This window comes from Hirundo rustica, chromosome 18, assembly GCF_015227805.2.
Source record: "Hirundo rustica isolate bHirRus1 chromosome 18, bHirRus1.pri.v3, whole genome shotgun sequence".
NCBI classification, from domain to species: Eukaryota; Metazoa; Chordata; class Aves; order Passeriformes; family Hirundinidae; genus Hirundo; species Hirundo rustica.
The window spans coordinates 9,520,341-9,540,366 of NC_053467.1; the positions used below are offsets into that span (position 1 = coordinate 9,520,341).

At 60.3% G+C, this 20,026-nt stretch overlaps 1 protein-coding gene across 1 annotated transcript; it reads left to right on the top strand.

Annotated features, from left to right (window-relative positions):
- The first annotated feature begins 1,136 nt into the window (after positions 1 to 1,136).
- Positions 1,137 to 19,184, top strand: ARSG (arylsulfatase G). Its single transcript, XM_040081777.1, has 11 exons — positions 1,137 to 1,869; positions 2,173 to 2,360; positions 3,154 to 3,201; positions 3,280 to 3,391; positions 3,613 to 3,750; positions 6,103 to 6,293; positions 6,983 to 7,063; positions 10,187 to 10,295; positions 14,149 to 14,269; positions 18,271 to 18,361; positions 18,625 to 19,184. The coding sequence occupies exons 1-11, from the start codon at positions 1,667 to 1,669 to the stop codon at positions 18,960 to 18,962; spliced, it is 1,620 nt and encodes a 539-aa protein (XP_039937711.1). The 5' UTR covers positions 1,137 to 1,666; the 3' UTR covers positions 18,963 to 19,184.
- The last annotated feature ends 842 nt before the right edge of the window (positions 19,185 to 20,026 follow it).

Consider the following 20,026-nt stretch of genomic DNA (forward strand, 5'->3'; position numbering starts at 1 on the left):
CCCTGCCATCGGGCTTTGGAGGGTTTGTCCTTGAACCTTCCCATCTCTGGAGGCCAAATCCTGCCCTAAGCAGCTGGATGTGCTTAGTCCTGGGTATTCCTGGGGGGTTTTTTGCCTTCTGGGTTTTATGGATTCCTGTCTCCTCACCTCTGGGGCAGCTCCCTCCGGCAGCTCCCTGCTCTGCCAGCAGAACCGAATTGAGACAACGAGCTCCAGACACTTGTCACAAGTGAAGGCAGGTCCCTGTGTGTCCCCTTGTGGAGCTGTGCCCCTTGCAGCACTCGGGAGAAAGCCCTGGGCAAGCAGGAGAGAGAAGGGGATGGCAGGAGCAGGGGATGGCAGGAACATGGGATGGCAGGAGCAGGGGATGGCAGGAACATGGGATGGCAGGAGCACGGGATGGCAGGAGCAGGGGATGGCAGGAACATGGGATGGCAGGAGCACGGGATGGCAGGAGCAGGGGATGGCAGGAACACGGGATGGCAGGAGCAGGGAGTGGCAGGAACACGGGATGGCAGGAGCAGGGGATGGCAGGAGCAGGGGATGGCAGGAGCACGGGATGGCAGGAGCAGGGGATGGCAGGGGCACAGGATGGCAGGAGCAGGGGATGGCAGGGGCACAGGATGGCAGGGGCACAGGATGGCAGGAGCAGGGATGGCAGGGGCACAGGATGGCAGGAGCAGGGGATGGCAGGGGCACAGGATGGCAGGAGCAGGGGATGGCAGGGGCACAGGATGGCAGGAGCAGGGGATGGCAGGAACATGGGATGGCAGGAGCAGGGGATGGCAGGAACATGGGATGGCAGGAACAGGGAGTGGCAGGAACATGGGATGGCAGGAGCAGGGGATGGCAGCAATGTGGGATGGCAGGAGCAGGGATGGCAGGAACATGGGATGGCAGGAGCAGGGGATGGCAGGAGCAGGGGATGGCAGGAGCAGGGGATGGCAGCAGCCCAAGACACCATCCCAGCCTGAGCAGTGGGTACAGGAAAGGGGCACTCCGTATTCCCAGTCCTTTCCAGCTGGGCCATTGTGACCCAGGCAGCAGAACGATTCCAAAGGCAGTGTCTGGAGGAGGTGTTTTGCCCTGGGCTGGGCTGCAGGAGCACTCCCCACATCCTGACTATTTTGTTTCCCTTGCGCAGGGGCTGCTGTAACGAGGTGAAGGACGCACTGACAGAGCCCCAGCAGTTTTTCCTCCACCCAGAGGCCGAGGGGCTCAGCCTGCAGGGAAGGAGCCATTTTTGGACACAAACATCCCGGTGGCTGCGGTGAGGGGAGAGGAGCTGCTGCCGCCGCGGATCGAACCCGCTCCTGCGGGGGAAAATACCGCTTCGGTTTGGTGTCTAATTAGATATTTACCAGGAAGGAAGGAAAGATATAAATAGGGTGACAGTGACTTCAAAGGGTGTTTTTTGACTTCTAAGAATAACACCTTCGCTGGCGCCGATTTCGGGAATATCGGCCGTGCCTGGGTGTGAAAGACGGAGGAGGTGTCGCAGCTCGGTCGGCAGCCAAGGGAGCAAACCCAGACCCCAGCCCCCGTCCGGCCCCACGGGAGCAGCTGAGGAAGGGACAGAGCCCGTGCAGGGCTCGGCTGCAGCCACAGGAGGGGTTTGGGGAGACGGCCGGTGCCGCGACGCGCGCAGGAGGGGACGCGTGGCACCATGGGGACCCCATCCCTGTCCCCGTGGGCGGTGCTGGTGCTCGCCCTGGTGCTGCTGGGGCTCTGGGCTCCCCGTGTGCTGAGCAGGCAGCCCAACTTCATCGTCATCCTGGCCGATGATGTGGGCTGGGGGGATCTGGGCGCCAACTGGGCGGAGACGAAGGAGACCCCGCATTTGGATCGGTTGGCTGCCGAAGGAACAAGGTGATGTCTGACCCCTTCCCTGCCCTCAGCCGGCATCCCTGGATGCTCTGGCCTGCAGCACAGGGGAATCCAGCCCTGTGGGGCTGGCAGGTGAAGGGATTTCATTGCTGTGGGTTTGGGGGCGTGGGGAGGGCAGCCAGAGCCTGGCGCCTTGGGGGACAGGTCCATCCATCCCTGCTGGAACCTTCATCTCCCACTCCCCACCCTCACCCCCAGAGCAAAAGGGGGTGTGCTGGGGAGCAGGGAGTGGCGGGGCAGTGTCAGAGGGGTCTTTGTGAGTTGAAGGGTGTCTTCATTTCGCAGGTTCGTGGATTTCCACTCGGCTGCGTCCACGTGCTCCCCGTCCCGCGCCTCGCTGCTCACGGGGCGCCTGGGGCTGCGCAACGGCGTCACCCACAACTTCGCCATCGCCTCCCTCGGGGGCCTCCCCCTCAACGAGACCACCCTGGCCGAGGTCCTGAGGGAGGCTGGGTACAGCACAGGAGCTATAGGTAATGCCCAGAGTGCCAGGGGGCAGCTGGGGAGGTGGCAGGGGGTGACAAAGTTGCCCTTGCAGAGGAGGCGCTTTGGGTGAAACGCTGGCAGTGAAAGGAAAATCTAAAGGATCACGTGAGAGAGATTTCACACATCCCCCTCGGATTTTGCAACGCCAGGCTTAAGATCTTCCTTCTCAGTGGTGCTGCTGGAAATGCAGACCTCACCTAATCTCTGATTGCTTTGCCCCACGAGGAATGTGCTGGGTGTTCCCTGCAAACGGGGCCGTGCCCGGCGGCTCTGCCATCCTGCTTCCCACCGCCGGCCCGGTGGCTCTGGGCACCCTCCTGTCACTGTTGTCCCCCCTCAGCCTGCACAAGCCCTTTGCACCTGCAGCTCCTGCTGTTGTGCTGGCAGAAAATCCCTCTGTTTTTCCGTGTCCCGCCCTGGTTTTTGCAGTTCCCCCTCTTGGATCAGCGCGTTAGGTGGGAGCAAGCGCGTGCTGGAGGTCAGGGGATGAAGCTGGCTGTTAGGGAGGGGTTAGGAAGCCGTCTGCTCAGAACACAAACACATGAAAGAGCCTTTTAAGGCTGGAAACCGTCGCTTTGCACAGGCATGAGATACCTTATGCATTTTTTTCTGGGTTTTCTGCAAAAATAGACGGCGTTCTGGAATGGCGGCCAGCACAAACAAAGAGCCTTTCTTGTAGCTTGATTAAAGCCCCCAGCGCTGAGGGCACCTCGTGGGTGAGGGCCGCTGGTGGCCAGAGCCGTGTCACCTCTGAAATGACGTTCTGTGGCTTCCACGCAGGCAAGTGGCACCTGGGACACCACGGCCGCCATCACCCCAACTCCCGCGGTAAGAGCCGTGCCAGCGGGGACAGCTGAGGGCCCTGTGGCCACCTTGACCCCTCTGACCCCCTCTCTTGCCTCTCAGGCTTCGACTTCTACTTTGGGATCCCCTACAGCCACGACATGGGCTGCACGGACAGCCCCGGCTACAACGTGCCGCCCTGCCCGCCCTGCCCGCGGCACGGCGCCGCTGCCAGGTACGGGGCACGGGGCACGGGGCTGTTTGCAGCGGCGTCCCCAGCCCTGAGGGCTGGCCTTGGCTGCGCTCACCTCCCCTCACGCTCTGTGCACCCCCGTGCCGTGGGGACCTTGGCACCGCTGCCTTTGTCCTCCCTTCCTCGGCTCTCCTGGAGGTCAGGAGCTCGGCCAGGCCCCGTGCCTGCTGCGGTGACAAGCCTGGCGTGGCTCTTCCCGGCAGGGTGGCGAGGAAGGACTGCTACACAGATGTCGCCCTGCCTCTCTTGGAGAACGTCACCATCGTGCAGCAGCCCGTGGAGCTGGGCAGCCTGGCCAGGCGCTACGCGGAGGAGGCGGCGCGGTTCATCCGGAGAGCCAGGTGAGGGCCACCCGCTGTCCCCGGCTGTCCCCTTAGCTGGGAGAGCTCCTGGGTCACTGCAGGACTCCTCTGCATCGTGCTGGTGCGATGCCAGGGGAGATGGGTGCTGCCCCGTGGCTCGGGTTTGGGGTGTCCATGGTTTGGCTTCCTGCTGGAGGAGGCTCTGAGGCTCTTCTGGTGTCCTCTAAAGGGGCTGTGTGTTTTCAAAACCATCATTTTTGAGGAAAGGCAAAGCCTTCCGGTGGGGCTGTGCCTCCTTGCTGGGGGATGTGCATGATGTCAAGGCTGGTGGGGACGGGAGGGAGGAAACGCTGCCGTCGGTCTGCCCATCCCTGCATCCCTGTGGATGAGGTGGCAATGGGGTGCTGGAGGTGCCTCCACGGGGGTGCAGTGCTGTCAGGGGCTGTAAATAGGCGCTAAATGGTGCTCGGGGTGGGACCAGAACAACACCCAGAGGTGTTTGAACACACCCCGGTGTGAGGTTGGGTCCTTTTTGAGGATACAGCGCTCCGGGATCCCTGGGCTTCAGGACCTGCCGCCCCCAGCCCCACGGCACGGGAGGTGCCCGGGTGTGTTTGTTCCCGAAGAGCAAAGTGGCTCCTCCGGATGAGGCCCCCGAGCCCTGCTGACGGGTTGTGTAATTTTAATCCCCATTATTGGCGGATTACGAGCTGTGACTTTGCAAAATGCCTCCCTGCAGAGTGAGGAGAGGAAGCGCTGCCGGGCAGCCCTGTCCGAGCCCATCCCCTGCCTGCATCCCGGGATAACGCGGGTCCCTGGGGTAAGGTTTGTGTAACAGAGGTGAATGAAGGGCTGGGCAGGGAGCAGCCCGCGGGGAAATGGCTCTTTGTAAAGCTGGGTGCTGTTTTGTTGCACAAGACCCGCAGTTCATCCCTTTGGCTACCAAGGGTTGGCCGTGGCGTGGCTTGGGATGCTGAGGGTACCCAGGCTCTGGGCTGCGGGGCAGCAGCAACCCCTGCTCCTGCCAAAGCCCAGCCCTCCGGGCTGCCAGGACGCTCTGTGGCTGTGAAACCAAGTGTGTAAGCTCAGGGTTAATAGGAAAAGCCTCTAAACTCCCAGCGGTGTTTTGGGGTTATCTTCGTTCATGGAGAACAGGATTAAGCAGGTGCCTACCTTTTCTCCCCTTCTCTTTGATGGCTTATTCCAGTTTTCCCCTGCCTGACTCATTCATTACGGGGCAACAAAAGAACACCGGATTTGCCATCCCAGTGGTTTTTTTTTAAGCAGTCAAGGTTCAGCAGTTTGTGACAGTGAGACGTGGCACCGCTCGAGCGCAAGCGAGCGTGGGAGCGGAAGCCGGGGACTCCTGTCTCCAGTTATTGATCAAACGCTTGCTGGATCTTCAGGACAATTCCGAGGTGTGGCAGATGAGAGGGACGTTCATCACAGCCAGCAGCCCATCTGGATGCTGGGGTGGTGCTCCCAGGTGGGATGCGAGCCAAGGGGAGCAGCTTTCCCTGCTCCAGGGGCTCTGGCATCCCGTGGGAAGAGGTCTCGAGGTGGCACATGAGCTCCCCTGACCCCCCGGTCCTGCAGGGACAGGCAGGGTGCCAGGGGGACACAGCCCTTCACGGGGCTCCAGCGCCAAGGGGGGACGCAGCAGCTCCGGGCAGGATGGGCTTTGCTCGTTTTCCACCCCAGGTGGGTGTCGGGCACGGGAAGGAAGTGCCGAAGCTCTCGTTGGAAGCTTCCAGGAGGCAGCGGTGGGGCGGCCGGGGGCGGGCGCGTGCGCCGGCTGGGACACGTCCCCGGGATCCGGCCCCTCCCCGCCGCTGGCCATCCCACCCTTCCCCTCCGAGGTCCCTGAGGAAGAGCAGGCCTCGTTGGAGCAGATAAATATAGCTGTAAACAAGCAAACAGGACGTGTCCTGCGATGATTTAGGAGCGAGCAGGCGGCGGGGCCGTGCGGCGCTGCCCGGGCCGTGCCCAGGGTGCTGTGCCTGCTCTTCCTCTGCCCACAGCACCGGCCGGGCCGGGCACCTGCTGGGGAGGGGGATAAAGGGCCAAAATTGGCCCCCTGAGAGAGGGGACGGAGGCGTGAGGTGCACCAGCGTGGGGTGTTTGGCCACTGGAGATGGAAAAAGGCAAATCCATCCCAAATGGGGGACAGCTGACCGCAGAGAGACAACCAGGAGAGGTTTAAGCAGGAGCAGGGGAGAAGTGGCTGAGCTCAGCCAAGCTTCCTCGCTGTAAGGAGAGGCCTGCCTGGAGGGTTTGCAGCTGCGGTGTTTTTCCCCAAGGAGCTGCGGCAGAGGCAGGGGTGGAAGGGCCACCACCCCAATGACCTCCTGCCCCTGGAGGCTGAACGCTCTCCCTCTGTCCCCTGTGCAGCGACAGCGGACGTCCCTTCTTCCTCTACCTGGCCCTGGCCCACATGCACGTCCCGCTGAGCCCCCCACTGCCCCCCGCTGCGGGCAGGGGCGTCTACGGAGCGTCCCTGAGCGAGATGGATGCGCTGGTGGGACGGGTGAAGGAGGTCGCTGACAGCCTCGGCAGGGGCAGCACGCTCCTGTGGTTCACAGGTACTGCAGGACACCGGGCTGGGGGTGACACCGGGGACTGCACCTGGGGGCGGGGGCAGGAGCTGTGTTTGTCCCCTGCCCTGGGTGTCCCCTGCCCTGGGTGTTTGTCCCCTGCCCTGGGTGTCTGTCCCCTGCCCTGGGTGTCCCCTGCCCTGGGTGTCTGTCCCCTGCCCTGGGTGTCCCCTGCCCTGGGTGTTTGTCCCCTGCCCTGGGTGTCCCATTGCTCTGTGGGTGGGGAGTGGTCCCAGCGTAGGCACGAGGGTCCCAGGTTGCTGTGCCCTCTCAGCTGGGTGCCCACGCTGCCACCCCGCTCTGGCTGCGGGGCTGAAGTGCTGGGGCCGTGCCTAATTAAACCACAAATCCCCGTTCGTTAAGAAGCCCAAATCCTCTCTCTTGTTGCTGAGCAGCCTCCCTAATGAGGATGTCTTGCTCCTGATGACAGGAACTGCTCGGCCGCTCATTAACGCCCAAAGCTGGTGGCACCGTGCCCCCCCTGCCCAGAGCTGGCTGCACTCCAGCCCCTGCGAACAAACTGCTAAAAACCAAAATCCGTCAACCAGCCGCTCTTGCTCGGGTGGGGAGGCAGCACAGGGGTGGCAAAGAGGGATGGAAGGGTCGCTTGTCCTCGCCTGCCCCGCTCCTCCCTGTGGTCCTGGTGTCTCTCGAGGGGACGTTTCTTTCTCTTGCAGGTGACAATGGCCCCTGGGCACAGAAGTGTGAGCTGGCAGGACGCCTGGGGCCATTCGTGGGTGCCTGGCAGAGGCAGCGAGGTAACCCGGCAGCGTGGGGGGGTCCCAGTCCCCGCGGGCACAGAGCCCTTCACTGCCCATCGAGGGCACACGGGCAGCGCTCCACCCCCAGCCCTTCCCTGCCTGCTGCCCTGGGCTTGAACACACCCCAGCGCTATCCTTGTCTTTCAAACGCTCGAGTTTCACCCCAAACTGCTGCGGGGGGTGGGCTGGGGTCCCCATTTCCCCGGAGCTTGGGGTGAGTGTGCTGGTTTGGAGATGGGATGTTGCTCTCTGCCCCATCAGGGTCTCACAGCCCCCAGCCCCATCTCACCCCCCTCACTACACCCCAGGACTTCGCTTTTTTTCCCTCTCCATCGTTTTGTTGGGGTTTTTTTTGTTTGTTTTGTTTTGTTTTTTTCGCTCTTTCCTCCTTTTCCGGCCAAGCCATCTGCTCGGTGGGTTTATTTCGGCCGGGGCAGGCAGAAACATTCATGAGTCAGGCGTTTCCCACTTCTGCTTGTGTTACGCAGTGTTTACGTGCCCGGCTCGGCTCCCCCTGCCCGGGGTCAGCACTGAGGGCCTTCCTCCTCCTCTTCCTCACCCTTCCCTGGGCAAACTGCGCTGGCTCTGCCCCGTGCCCAGAGCCCTTCCTCCTCCTGGCCCCGGCATGGAATCCTAACCCTCGTTTTCTAGTAAACAAACCCCGCTGCCGGCCCCGGGTTGTTGCTCTTGAGCAACCCACGGTCACAAGCCCCGGCAGATGGTACAGAGACCGCGGCGTTCGGGAACAGGGCGAGCAAAACACGGCCCCGTCCCAGCCCCTCGCTGCCCTGCGAAACACCCGGGGCCCGCCTGCGGTGGAGGTCGGGCTGGCAGAGCGCTCGGAGCTGGCTGTAAACCCCCGCTGCCAGGGTGACTTCGGAAATCCCTGCGCTGGCGGCTGCAGGGGTGTTTGGGCAGCCGGCCCGGGCTGCTGCCGCCCGGGCTGGCACTGCCCGCAGCGCCCGTGGGATGCTCGGATGCTCGGCATTCCCAGCCCGGGGGGATTGTTCCCTGCCACGGAAAAGCCCCCGAGGGCCGCGAGGGCAGGGAAAACGCGCTGCTCCCGGCTCTACTGATTTCCATATGTTTCCATATGTTTCCATATGTTTCCATGTTTCTCTATGTTTCTGTTTGTTTAGATGTTCCTGTATGTTCCTACATGTTCCTGTATGTTTCTGTATGTTTCTACATGTTTCTCCATGTCTCTAACATGTTTCTGTGTTCCTACATGTTCCTGTATGTTTCTAACCTATTTCTACATGTTTCTACGTGGTCCTGTATATGTCTATATGTTTCGGTGTGTTTCTAACATGTTTCTATATGTTTCTCCATGTTTCTACACATTTCTATATGTTTCTATAAGTTTCCCCCATGTTTCTATATGTTTCCTGTAGCTCCAGGTTTCGTTTCAGGGTCCGAGCCTAAATTCCAGGGATGTTTTCCACTGATTTCAGGTGGTCACTGGAGCTGGGAGAGAGCAGCGTGTCCGTGTGTGCTGCCCCTTTCTCTGTGCTTCCCCCAGCCCACCCCAAAAACTCCTCTCCCACCTCGGGGTCAGGAGTTCAGCAAGGGGGGGATACCGGGAGAGAGAGAAACATTTTGGGGATGTGATGCTGGGCATGGTTTGAGGCAGGGTGGGGAAGTTCCAGACCTGGTGTCCCTGTGCTGAGGACCTGCTGTGTGTGTGGTGGGACCAAGGCTTTCATCCCACCACGGGAATGCAGAGTTCAGCTTTCCTGGAAAGCCTGGAAAGTCCCCACAGCAGCAGGGCTGCATCATCCCCACTCTGGAGAAAATTCCCTGGTTGGGTTTGGGTGTTTCAGCCCTGTTTATTTCCCAGAGTGTTAATGTGACCTCATTCCCAGGCTGCTCTGACCTGACCAGCCAGAGGTGCTGGGGTGGCTTGGTCAGGAAATATCTCTGATGTCCTTCCAGAGCCCCCTAACCATGCATGGAAAAACCCTGGAAATGCATCCAGGAGGATGAGGTTTTTAATATATGCACGGAGACCAGGATTGATATTAATTGCTGTAATTGCTGTGATTTCCTGGGGTGTCCGAGAGCAGGGGGGAAACACCAAAAGTTGGGGTGGGGAATGGGAGAGACTGTGGATGTGCTTGGTTTGTACCAGGGTCAGAAACCATTTCCCTGGGCTGGTCCTTGTGGCACCTGTGCTATTCGTGTCCCTGCGGGCACAGCAGCATTGTTTGGGGACGTGGCCCAGCCCGTGGCATCAGGCAGTGACTCTGGGGAGGCTGGGCCAGGCTGGGGACAGTGGGGACAGCACAGGGACTCTCTTGGCTGTGCCCGGAGGAAATGGCTCGGGGCGAGTGCCGTTGCCATGTGCACACTGAAAGGCAGAGCACAAAAGCTGCTCCTGGGAAGTTTTGCTCGGTGAATTGGGTCGGGATTTTCTCTTTGCCCCATTCCCAGCCCCTTCCCCCTCCAGCTGCCTGGGGCCCTTTGGGCTGCAGCCAAGGCAGAGGCTCTCCAACACCCTTCCAGCCCTTTGGATGCTTGGTGCTCCCATTTCGGGGCTCAGCACCCCAATTTTGGTGCTTGGCACCCCAATCCCAGTGCTCAGCACTCCAGGTGCTGGAGGGACTGGGCAGCTTCCCTGTGCATCTCAAATCCAGGGGCAGAGCAGGCTTTGGGTGCTGTCAGGGAAAGGATGGATCAGTTCATTAACTGGCAGGAGGGTTATTAGCAGGATGGCATTTTTAATGAGGCAGGTTTCCAGCAGGTGGGGGTGGGGGGAGGCTGTTGGTGCAGAGGACAGAAGCCCCTGGAATAAATTCCTACATTTCCTGCCTGCTCCATTCTCTCACCTGGCATCAAAAGTGGATGGAATTGCACTGGCTCTGGCAGCTGCTGCATTTCTCATCACTCACTGGAGCAGAGAAACACAAACCAGTGCCCAGCTGAGACCCATTTCTTTTCTCTTTCTTTTCCCCTTCCCTTTGAAAATCTCCTGTAGCTCTTCTCCCTTCCCCGGCCCAGTGAAACCATCCTCCCTTGGGGTAATTTACACCATCCCTGCCTCTGAGCAGCTCCTTTCCCAGGGAAACCCCGGGCTCAGGGGCTTTTCCAGGGTCAGCAGGACACCCTGTTCTCGTGCAGGTGGGAGCTCAGCGAAGCAAACAACCTGGGAAGGAGGGCACAGGGTGCCAGCCCTGGCGTACTGGCCCGGCCGTGTCCCTGCCGGGAGGACGAGCCACGCTCTGCTCAGGTAAGAGCCCCTCGGGGAGCGGGGTGGCCCCCTTTGGAAGGACCCCTCACCCCCGCACCGCGAGCCGGGACATCACCTGGGTTTTGGCAACAGCGGCTGGTTATGCCCTGCCTTGTGCCAGGCTGCGCTTTTGTCCTCTCCCCAGACTTAGTGCTTGGGCTGAGGGGAGCTGAAAGGGCTTTTTGTGAGGCCGCAGGGCTGGCGCTCGCAGCTCCGCGTGCTCCTGGCCGCCGTGGCCAAGGGCCCGCCGATAATGAAAAGGTGCCGATGTCCTCTCTCCCCGCCGAGGAGCAGGCTCAGGCTTTGCGGTCTGTGGACGGCTTTATGTGGAGGAGGGTGCGGTTGCGGGGAGAGGCTGCGCTGGCAGCGCCTGCAGGATGCGGCCGGGCCGGGATCCGGCGGCGGCGAGGCCGGGGCCTGCTGCCCCCGCTCCTCTGCTGCCTGGGCAGGGCGGCACGGGGGCTCTGGATTGCCCCTCTCCCCTGCAGCACTTGCAGCCCTTCGTGTGGGACCCGCGCCTCTCCTTAGAGCCCTGCTTGGCAGCAGGTGTGGGGCACGGCCGGGCCGGGGCAGGGGGATCATCCCCGGTGGATCCCCGCGACGCTGGGGTCAGGCTGCAGGGGTTTGGGGGTTCCTGGGTGTGGGGATGTCCTTTTTTCCTTGGGGCACACGGGGCGGTGGGGCTGGGGAGTTGCTGGGTGTTGGGAAAGAATGTCTCAGCTGCTGGAAGCAGGTCCTGGCTGGTGAGCCCTGGGGCAGTGCTGGGTGGTTCTAAGGTGCCGGAGATAAGCTGGAGACACTCACTCGTTCCACAGCCCGAGGGCAGCTCCGGCAGCTGGGTTTTTGCAGGCAAGGGAAGGTTGGAGCCAAAAGTTGAGTCACTGGTGTCTGGTGGAGGGGATGGGGAGCACGTAGCACCCCGTGGTTTCACCTCCAAATCCTCGTCCTCCGCGGGCCACGGGGCAGAGCTGCCAGCCCCTGCCCACTCGGGGCAGCTGGGGCAGGAACGGTGCCCATCCCATCCCCCTGCCCCTGCCTCCAAGCCCAGGAATTCTGATTATCTCCTCAAAGACCTTATCTCCTGCATTTCCCAGCTCCAGTCTGGCAGGTTGGGCAGCTGGAAATCTAGAAATCCAGCAGAGGCACGTGCAGCACTCCAGGTGCTTGGAAAGTGGCTCCGTGGCTCCCCAGGAGTCCCGGTGCAGCCGGTGTGCCCCACAGCAGAGCCTGGCAGTGCCACGGGGCCGTGCCCAGCTGTGCAGGGTGATGGTCTGGGTCGGGAAGGGGAGGCAGCACAGAACCGGCCTGGGGGGCGTGAGCAGCAGGTGATGCTCAGGAAAGTGCCAGCACTGCTGTCCCAGCCATGCCTGAGGTGGCACAGGGAATGTGGAGGGACAGAGGGACACGGAGGTGCTCCCAGCACAGGTGGCTCTCCCTGTCCCTGTCCCTCAGGGCTGATGGGGAAGAGCGAGAAGCCGTGGAGGGAATGAAATGTGTGTGCAGGAGAGGTGGGAGCCCTGGTGGAAGAGCCAGGGCTGGGCAGGGTAAGGCCCGATCCGTTTGCAGGAATCCCCTCCTCCCCTGGGGTTATGGAAACACCTGGCTGGGGCACAGGGGCTGCAGGACTGCTCAGCACCTCGTGGCTCCATGGCTCCATGGCTCCTGCCCGGCCGGGGAGCGCGGGGATGAGCGAGGGTGAGCGAGCCCCGGGGCCGGGGAGCTGGAGCCAGCGCAGAGACGCTGATGCCTCGTCACAGACCAGCACCTGCACGCTGGGCTCCGCACAAAACTGCCTTCTCTGCTTTTCTTAATTACCTTTAATTGTCAGAGCCACCCACTGTGCTCCTGCCCTTCCCTGCCCCAAGCCGAAGTAGGGCATGGCAGAAGTAGGTCAGGAGGGTGGTGAAGGAGGAGATTGCACCATCCTGGCTGTGCTGGCAGCGTGGGGCTGGGCAGCTTGGCTGAGCTGTGGGGTGTGGGGAGAGCTGCTGCAGCTCCCTGCGCCCTGTGATGGCCAGGCTGGGCAGAGCTCTGTGCCACACTGTCCCCGGGGTGCTGGGATGCTCAGCACCACGGCAGGGCAGGGCTCTGTGCCACACTGTCCCCAGGGTGCTGGGATGCTCAGCACCACGGCAGGGCAGGGCTGCCTCCACGTCCTGCCCCGGGGCTCAGGGTGCCCATTGTCCCCGGGCACTGCCAGGCCCTTTTCCCTTGGTGTTCAGGTGGCAGCAGGATGCTGGGGTGGCTTTATGTGCTAAATCTCTCTTGGCCAGCGCAGGGGTTGGCAGCGTGGCTTTCCCTTTCTCTCAGGCACGGATGCCAGGATGTCCCCACTGGTAGGGCCCTTGCTTTGATGCCAGCTTCGACCAAAATCCTATTTTTCATGCCTTTTTCCATGGGTTACACCCGCCCATGGCTGGGGAAACCTTCAACCACCTCTGCCCTCGATCATGTTCTCCCAGCCCAGCATTGCTTTCCAGAGGTCCCATCTGCTGGGTCAGGGCTGCTTGGGAGCCCCCACATGCCCTGAGAAGGGAGCTGGCTCCTGGGGTGCTGGGCACCCATGGGACCGGGGGCAGGCTGCCCAGGTGAGCTGCAGTGCTGGGGGACCTGCTCTGCCCGCAGCGAGGTGCCTGCAGGGGTTGCAGTGGAGAGCCAGCGTTTTTTTGGCCTGGCCATGGGACTGTCTCGGTGAGCGCCGCCCGGGGCTCGCGGCAGTGTTTTTTCTTATTTGTCCTCTCTGTCTCTTAGCAGCTAAATTAAAACTCGTTCAGTGGGAGAACGGGGGCTGTGAAGCCCGGGACTCTTTCCTCTCTCTGCTCACTCAGCTGCCACCACGCAGGGAGACACGCAGGGACAGGATCCCGGTGGTGACAAGGTCACGGTGGCAGGAGCACCCAGGCAGCACCCTGGTGACCCCAATTCCCGGTGCTTTTGCCTCCTGTACCGATTTCCTCGCGCCAGCCAAGCCCTCTGGGCTGCGGGCACGGGGGTTTGTGGGTGTGGGGTGAGTCCTCCCAGCACTGCCAGCTGTCAGCTCCTGTCCCGAGGGCACTGCTGTGATGGGTCACTTGGCCACGCTGATGTCCTGCTGTCCCCTGGGGCCATCCTGGTTCGGTGGTTCCTTTTAGGGGTGTGGGGTCACCTTGTGAGTGCACAGGGAGGGATGCTGTTGCATCCCAGGACGTGGAGGGTGAGGGTTGGACATGGGGCTGTGAGCAGGGCACTCCCATCCCACTGGATTTGGGACACATGGAAGGGGGGGAGCCTGTGGCCAGGCTGTGGGGGGCTGGGAGCAGGGCTGGGTGATCCCCATCCCGCCCCACCTGCAGCTCCTTCACCCCACGAGCACGTGCCAGGTGGGGACTGTCAGGGCCAGGTGACAAAGCAGGGACTGTCCCTCTCTGCATGCCCAGGGAGCAGAGGGACCTGGGGTCACCTGTCCCTTCCCTGTGTCCCTCTGCTCCGGGAAGGACCGAGGTGAGCCCTGCGTGCTCTGTTGTGCCTGGGCTGGGCTGGCACTGGAAAGGCTGGCAGGGTGCTGCTGTTCCATGCTGGCACCTCGTGCTGTGCCCTGCAACAGCCGCTCACTGTGGCTGGCACTGGGGTGCCGGGAGCTGCTGGCACCGGCCTGCACAGCCCTGTGCTGGCACTTTCTCCTGCCTTCCTCGTGTCCAGGGGCTTCAGGAGGGCGGGAGGGGCTGCCCTGCTCCCCCCGTGCCCCTGCCCCAAGGAGAGGCACATCCTGAGCAGCTGGCTGGGAGCTCTCTTGTGAGGGATGTGGGGTGCAGCTGAGGGAGACCCTTCAGGGATCCTCACTCCTCGCTCTAGTGACTGTCCCCTCTTTCCCCAGCGTCCTGGACATCTTTCCCACGCTGGTGGCCCTGGCTGGGGCAGCGCTGCCCCCAAGCAGGCGCTTCGATGGCTTGGACGTGTCCCCAGTTCTCTTTGGCTGGTCGGATGTGGGGCACAAGGTAAGGCAGAGCCATCCCCACCGGTGACACCCCGCTCCTGACAGCTCAGGGGGGCCTGAGCTGGAACAGGTGAGTGGGGTGGAAAAAGGCTCAGACTGGGGATCAGCGTCAGCCCCTGGCCTGGAGGAAGAGAACTGGAGATGTGCTGTGCCAGGCTGGGTTTGGGATATCAGAGTAAAAGGGCTTTGGGTTAATGAGGATTGTTTTGTGCTTCGTTCACAAATCTGGGGTTAGAGTGGAAATGCCCGTGCCTGCAGCTTGGCACCTTCCTGAGTGCCTCAGGGCTGTGTCTGTGACCCCAGGGACACCAGGGATGCCCAGCACAGCATCCTCCTGATCCCCAAAGGTACGGCAGTGTGGGGAAGGGGAGCTCCCAGGGGTTCAAACCTGGTTCTACCCATTTATTTATCGCACCAGATGAAGACATAACAAACCCCTCCTCCCAGCTCCAGGGTGACAGCCCCATATCCCACAGCTCTGCCGGAGCTGGCAGCTCCTCTCACTTTCACCCCCAAAAACACTTTGCAGGACAAGCAGGATGGCCACGCCTTTGCCTCGGGGTTGCACGAGATTTTTGCACAACCAACAGCAACAACAACAAAAAAAGTAAAGTGTCTTTAATAGCAGTCCCATGGATAAATCCCGATTTTGCTTTTAAAGTACACCCTCCTGCAAGCGCCGCGAGCCAGCTCCCAGCGGGATCTTGGATTTGCTTTCGGTGTCCATCAGGGGTTTGGTATTTGCTTTGTATTTATGGAACCCTCTGTTGAACTGGGACATGGAGCAGGGAAGGGGATGGGATGTGGCCAGCACGCTCTGCTCTGCTCCTCGGGATTAACCCTGCTCTGCACGGGCACTGCTGGGAGCAGGGCACTGCGGGGCTGCTGGGAGCAATGGTTTGCTGGGAATGAGGTTTTCCTGGGAGCAATGGTTTGCTGGGAATGAGATTTTCCTGGGAGCAATGGTTTGCCAGGAATGAGATTTTCCTGGGAGCAATGGTTTGCTGGGAATGAGGTTTTCCTGGGAGCAATGGTTTGCTGGGAATGATGGTCTGCAGGCAGGAATGTTTTTTTGGGAATGGTAATTTCCTGGGAGCGATGGTTTTTGGGGAATGATGATTTCCTGGGAGCTATGTTTTTTTGGAAATGAGGCTTTCCTGGGAGCAGTGTTTTTTGGGGAGTGATGGTTTCCTGGGAGCAATGGTTTGCTGGGAATGAGATTTTTCTGGGAGCGATGGTTTGCCGGGTGTCAGGGTGCCGCCGTTCCCGTGTGGAATTGCCCCCAAGGGGTGGGGTGGCACTGCCATGGGATGGGGTGACCCCACAGCCCCTGGGTGATGGGAGCAGCCGTGTCCCCGCTCCCTCCCCTCCCCTCCTGGCCTCTCAGCCCCGCCTGTGAGCGGCCGGCAGTGACCCCCGTGCAGGGCTTCCCTTGACACAAATCCTCCTGAAAGCAGCTCCTTCGCTCGCTCCAATGCCCAATTTCCACACTTTCCTAATTGGGGTGGCTGGAGCTCCCGGTGTGGGCTGCCCTGGTGACGCTGTCCCAGTGTCCCAGCCTGTGCTTGGCCCTGGCACAGCCGGGAACGGGGCTGGGGTGACACCAAGGTCCTGCTGAGGGCTGTTGGCAGGAAAAATAAACCACATCCTCCAAGGAGCACCAAGGGCAGTAAATCCCTCTGTCCATCCGCTGCATGGGAATAGCCCGGAGCACCAAGTTCAAGCAATGAATTTTCAGGGGAGAAAAAGGCTTCCCACCCCTGCCCCCTTCTCTATTTTTTATTTATTAAAATAATAGCCATGGAGTAATGGAAGAGTTCCAGATCTGGGAATGTTTCTTGAATCAAAACAAGCTCCTTAATTATGCAGTAAATTATAACAGATTCTCTAAGTGTGGGGTTTTAAGAGGTTTAGGAACGTGGCTGTTGGTAGGAAGGGAGGCTTGAGTGCCCTTGGCAGCATCCCAGCTGTGCTGTTAAAGGTGTAGGCAAAGCTTTAAGGCTGGGGACAGATGAATTGGTTCAGTTCCTGGTCCCTTGGCTCCACAGGGCCTTGAATATTTGCTGATTCCTGCTTTGGAGGTCTTTTATCCTGCCTGAGGAGTGTCAGCAGAAAGAGACTCTGCAGCAGAGCTTCCTCCTTGCACCAGGTTGTGCCTGGGATCCCTGGAATTCTCTGTGCCAGGCAGAGTGGGATGAACATCTCAGGGTGCCTGGGATCCCTGGAATTCTCTGTGCCAGGCAGAGTGAATGAACATCTTGGAGTGCCTGGGATCCCTGGAATTCTCTGTGCCAGGCAGAGTGTGATGAACATCTCGGGGTGCCTGGGATCCCTGGAATTCTCTGTGCCAGGCAGAGTGAATGAACATCTCAAGGTGCCTGGGATCCCTGGAATTCTCTGTGCCAGGCAGTGTGGATGAACATCTCAAGGTGCCTGGGATCCCTGGAATTCTCTGTGCCAGGCAGAGTGAATGAACATCTCAGGGTGCCTGGGATCCCTGGAATTCTCTGTGCCAGGCAGAGTGAATGAACATCTCGAGGTGCCTGGGATCCCAGGAATTCTCTGTGCCAGGCAGAGTGAATGAACATCTCAAGGTGCCTGGGATCCCTGGAATTCTCTGTGCCAGGCAGAGTGAATGAACATCTCAGGGTGCCTGGGATCCCTGGAATTCTCTGTGCCAGGCAGAGTGAATGAACATCTCAAGGTGCCTGGGATCCCTGGAATTCTCTGTGCCAGGCAGAGTGAATGAACATCCTGAGGTGCCCAGGGTGCCTGGAATGCTCCCCGAGGGGCAGGGCTCACTGCCGGGCACCTGCTCAGGCACTGCTGTGCTCATCAGCTGTGAGTGCTGTTACTAAACTTGGCACTGCAGCTGCCTACAACTCCAGCAGATGTTTCTAATTTTTTAGCACAGTGGAAATTTCTTGAATCACTTTTAAACTCAAATCCCAGGGAGGAAACCTCAAGTGACTCATGCCTCAGTGAAGGCATTGGCTCCGCGGCAGATGTTATCGGAGAGGGGAGCTGCTGGAGCCTCCAGCTCACTTGTCTCCTCGCTCCCCAGTGCCAGAGCAGCCGTCCTGTGTGGATCAAGTGTGCTAAATACCAAAAGGGAGAGATTCCACCCACCCTTCCCTCCTTCCCTTGCTGCTCACCCCGTTCCCGGGCTGTTGTCAGGGCAGGGAGCCCTCGCACAGCGGGGTGAGTCAGACGGACGGGAGGGATGTGGGAGTGATGTTCCAGCACCTCACCTTCCCCTCTGCCTCGCATGAGCTCACCCTCAGCTCCTGGCTGCCTGCTGGCTCCAGGCTGGGGCTCAGCTCCCTTGGATGTCCCCTCTGCTGGCTGAGCTGGGAGCACCCAGGGAGGTGCTGGGTGACACAGGCCACCTGAGACCACCCTGGCTCCCAGATATTACATGGGCATTTAGTGACGGCACAGGGGGGAACGGTTCTAGAGTAGAAGATGGAAGATTTAGATTGGATCTTAATTTTAAGGGTGGTGAGGCACAGGGTGCCCAGAGAAGCTGTGGCTGCCCCATCCCTGGAATTGTCCAAGGTTGGACAAGGTTGGATGGGGCTTGGAGCAGCCTGGGACAGTGGAAGGTATCCCTGTCCATGGCAGGGGGTGGCACTGGATGGTCTTTGATGTCCCTTCCAACCCAAACCATTCTGTGATTTCATGATAATCTGCCCTGCTCTGCTGAAAGCTCCAGAGCCTTTGTGATCCCTTTCTTGCCATAGAATTGGGAGGTAAATGCCCTTCAGAGGGTCCTGCAGGGCCAGGAAAGCCCAAGGGAGAAGTTGGTGTTTCCTGGGGCCCTTCTGCCATCATCCCACCCTCCAGCAGTCACAGCTCAGCTGTTGCTCAGAGTCCAGAGCCTCAATGACATCTGTGGATGTGTTCAGGGGTGGGATGTGGCTCATCTGGGGAGGCAGTGGATTTCATGGAGCAGGTTTTCCCTGCCATGGGCTGACAGGAATTCTCCTGTCCTTCCTGCAGGTTCTGCTCCATCCCAACAGCGGCGCAGCCGGGAAGATCGGCGAGATCGAGGCGCTGCGGCTGGCCCAGTACAAGGCGTTTTACACCACAGGTACTGCATCCCTACCAAAGGCTGTGAGGTCTGGGAAGAGACTTCTGGAATTCCTAGAGCCCTGCAGATGCAGCTGAAAACCAACTCAGGTTAACTCAGCCGAGAGCAGACCCAAGGATGTGCCGATCTGGGGCTGGTCTCAGAAACGCTCTTGGAGTGAGAGCTGGGATGGGGTGGGGAAGGGCCGTCCTGGGTGGGTGAGGAACACAGAAGTGACCCCTGCACCTCTGTGACTCTGGGGTTTTCTCCCATCCCCTCCCTAGGAGGAGCCATGGCCTGTGATGGCAGCACCGGGCCAGAGGAGCGGCACCAACCACCCCTCATCTTCAACCTGGACCGTGACGTGCAGGAGCAGGAGCCTCTGGATGTGGCATCCAGGGAGTACCAGGCAGTGCTGCCTGCCATCAGCAGGGCTTACGCCCAAGCTCTGCAGGACATTGCAGCAGACAATGTCTCGGCTGCAGATTATTCCCAGGATCCAGCTGCAATTCCCTGCTGCAACGCGCGGCACGTGGGCTGCCGGTGCCACGGGGCTGGCGGAGGTTTGGGATCCTCGTGGCATCCCCACGTGGAAAAGAGAACACCATGGCTTTGTCTTTAAGCAAATAATTGCTCAGGCTGCTCCCTTCCCAAGTGTGGGGTCTGTGAACTCCTGGAGGTGGCCATGGAGAGGGATGGAGGCTGTGGTTCCCTTTTGGGTGAGTTGGGTGTGGGACTGGGGCAGCACACAGAGGGTCCCCTTTGGACCCTGGGCATGTGGAAGGCTTTTTTTAGGGCTCTTTATCTGGGAAAGAGACAGCTCTTGGATTAAAACTACCTTCTGTGAGAGCTGGCTTTGGGAGAGGATTCCTCTGGGAAATTTGCTTGGTTTTCCCCTAAAAAGAAACCTTAGAGGAGCAGTTGGTGGGAGCACAAGGCAGGGGAAGATGGGACTCACAGCCTCTGGGCAATCAGCTCTTCTGGTACAGAGACCCTGGAAGTTTGGGTGGCTGCAAAGAGAAAATTCCTGGCTGGCACGAGGGGAGTGCTCTGGGAATGGAGCACCTGCCCCAGCAGCTGCTGCTGAGGTTCATTAGCAGGGCCATGGCAAGACCCAGCTGTCTGTGGAAGGAAGGAAGGAAGGGAGGGAGGGAGGAAGGAAGGAAGGAAGGAAGGGAGGAAGGAAAAGGGTCCTGGGCTGTCCCTGAGGGCTGCCATCCATGTGGGAAGGACACTCAGCCTGTCCTGCCACGGTGGAGCTCAGGGACTGCGCTGTGACATCCAAGGCTTTGGGAAAGGCTGTTCCCTGAAGGTGGCAGGGAGAGAACTGGGGCTGCTGCCCATCAGCTCTGCAGGAAAGAGAAGGGTGTAACTGGGGGGGTTTGGGGAGGTCAGTCCTTGCCCTGGGGGCTCCCAGCAGATCGGGGCTCCAGGCAGAGGAGAAGCTCCTGCTGATCCCAAGGCAGGCACAGACGGAGAGAAACAGCTCCTGTGGGACCATTTCTGGGCAGGTGCAAAGGCCTGGGGAGCTGCAAAGGCAGAATTGAAGGTGCAGCTGAAACCTGAGAAACCACTGGGTTGCTGGGTGAGGGTGTTCTGAAACCATTCTGGGTTCTGGTTTACACACTCAGATCTTTCTTTGGCCGTAGGAGGACTTGTGTGGACTCACCCAGGTGTGCTGCCCTC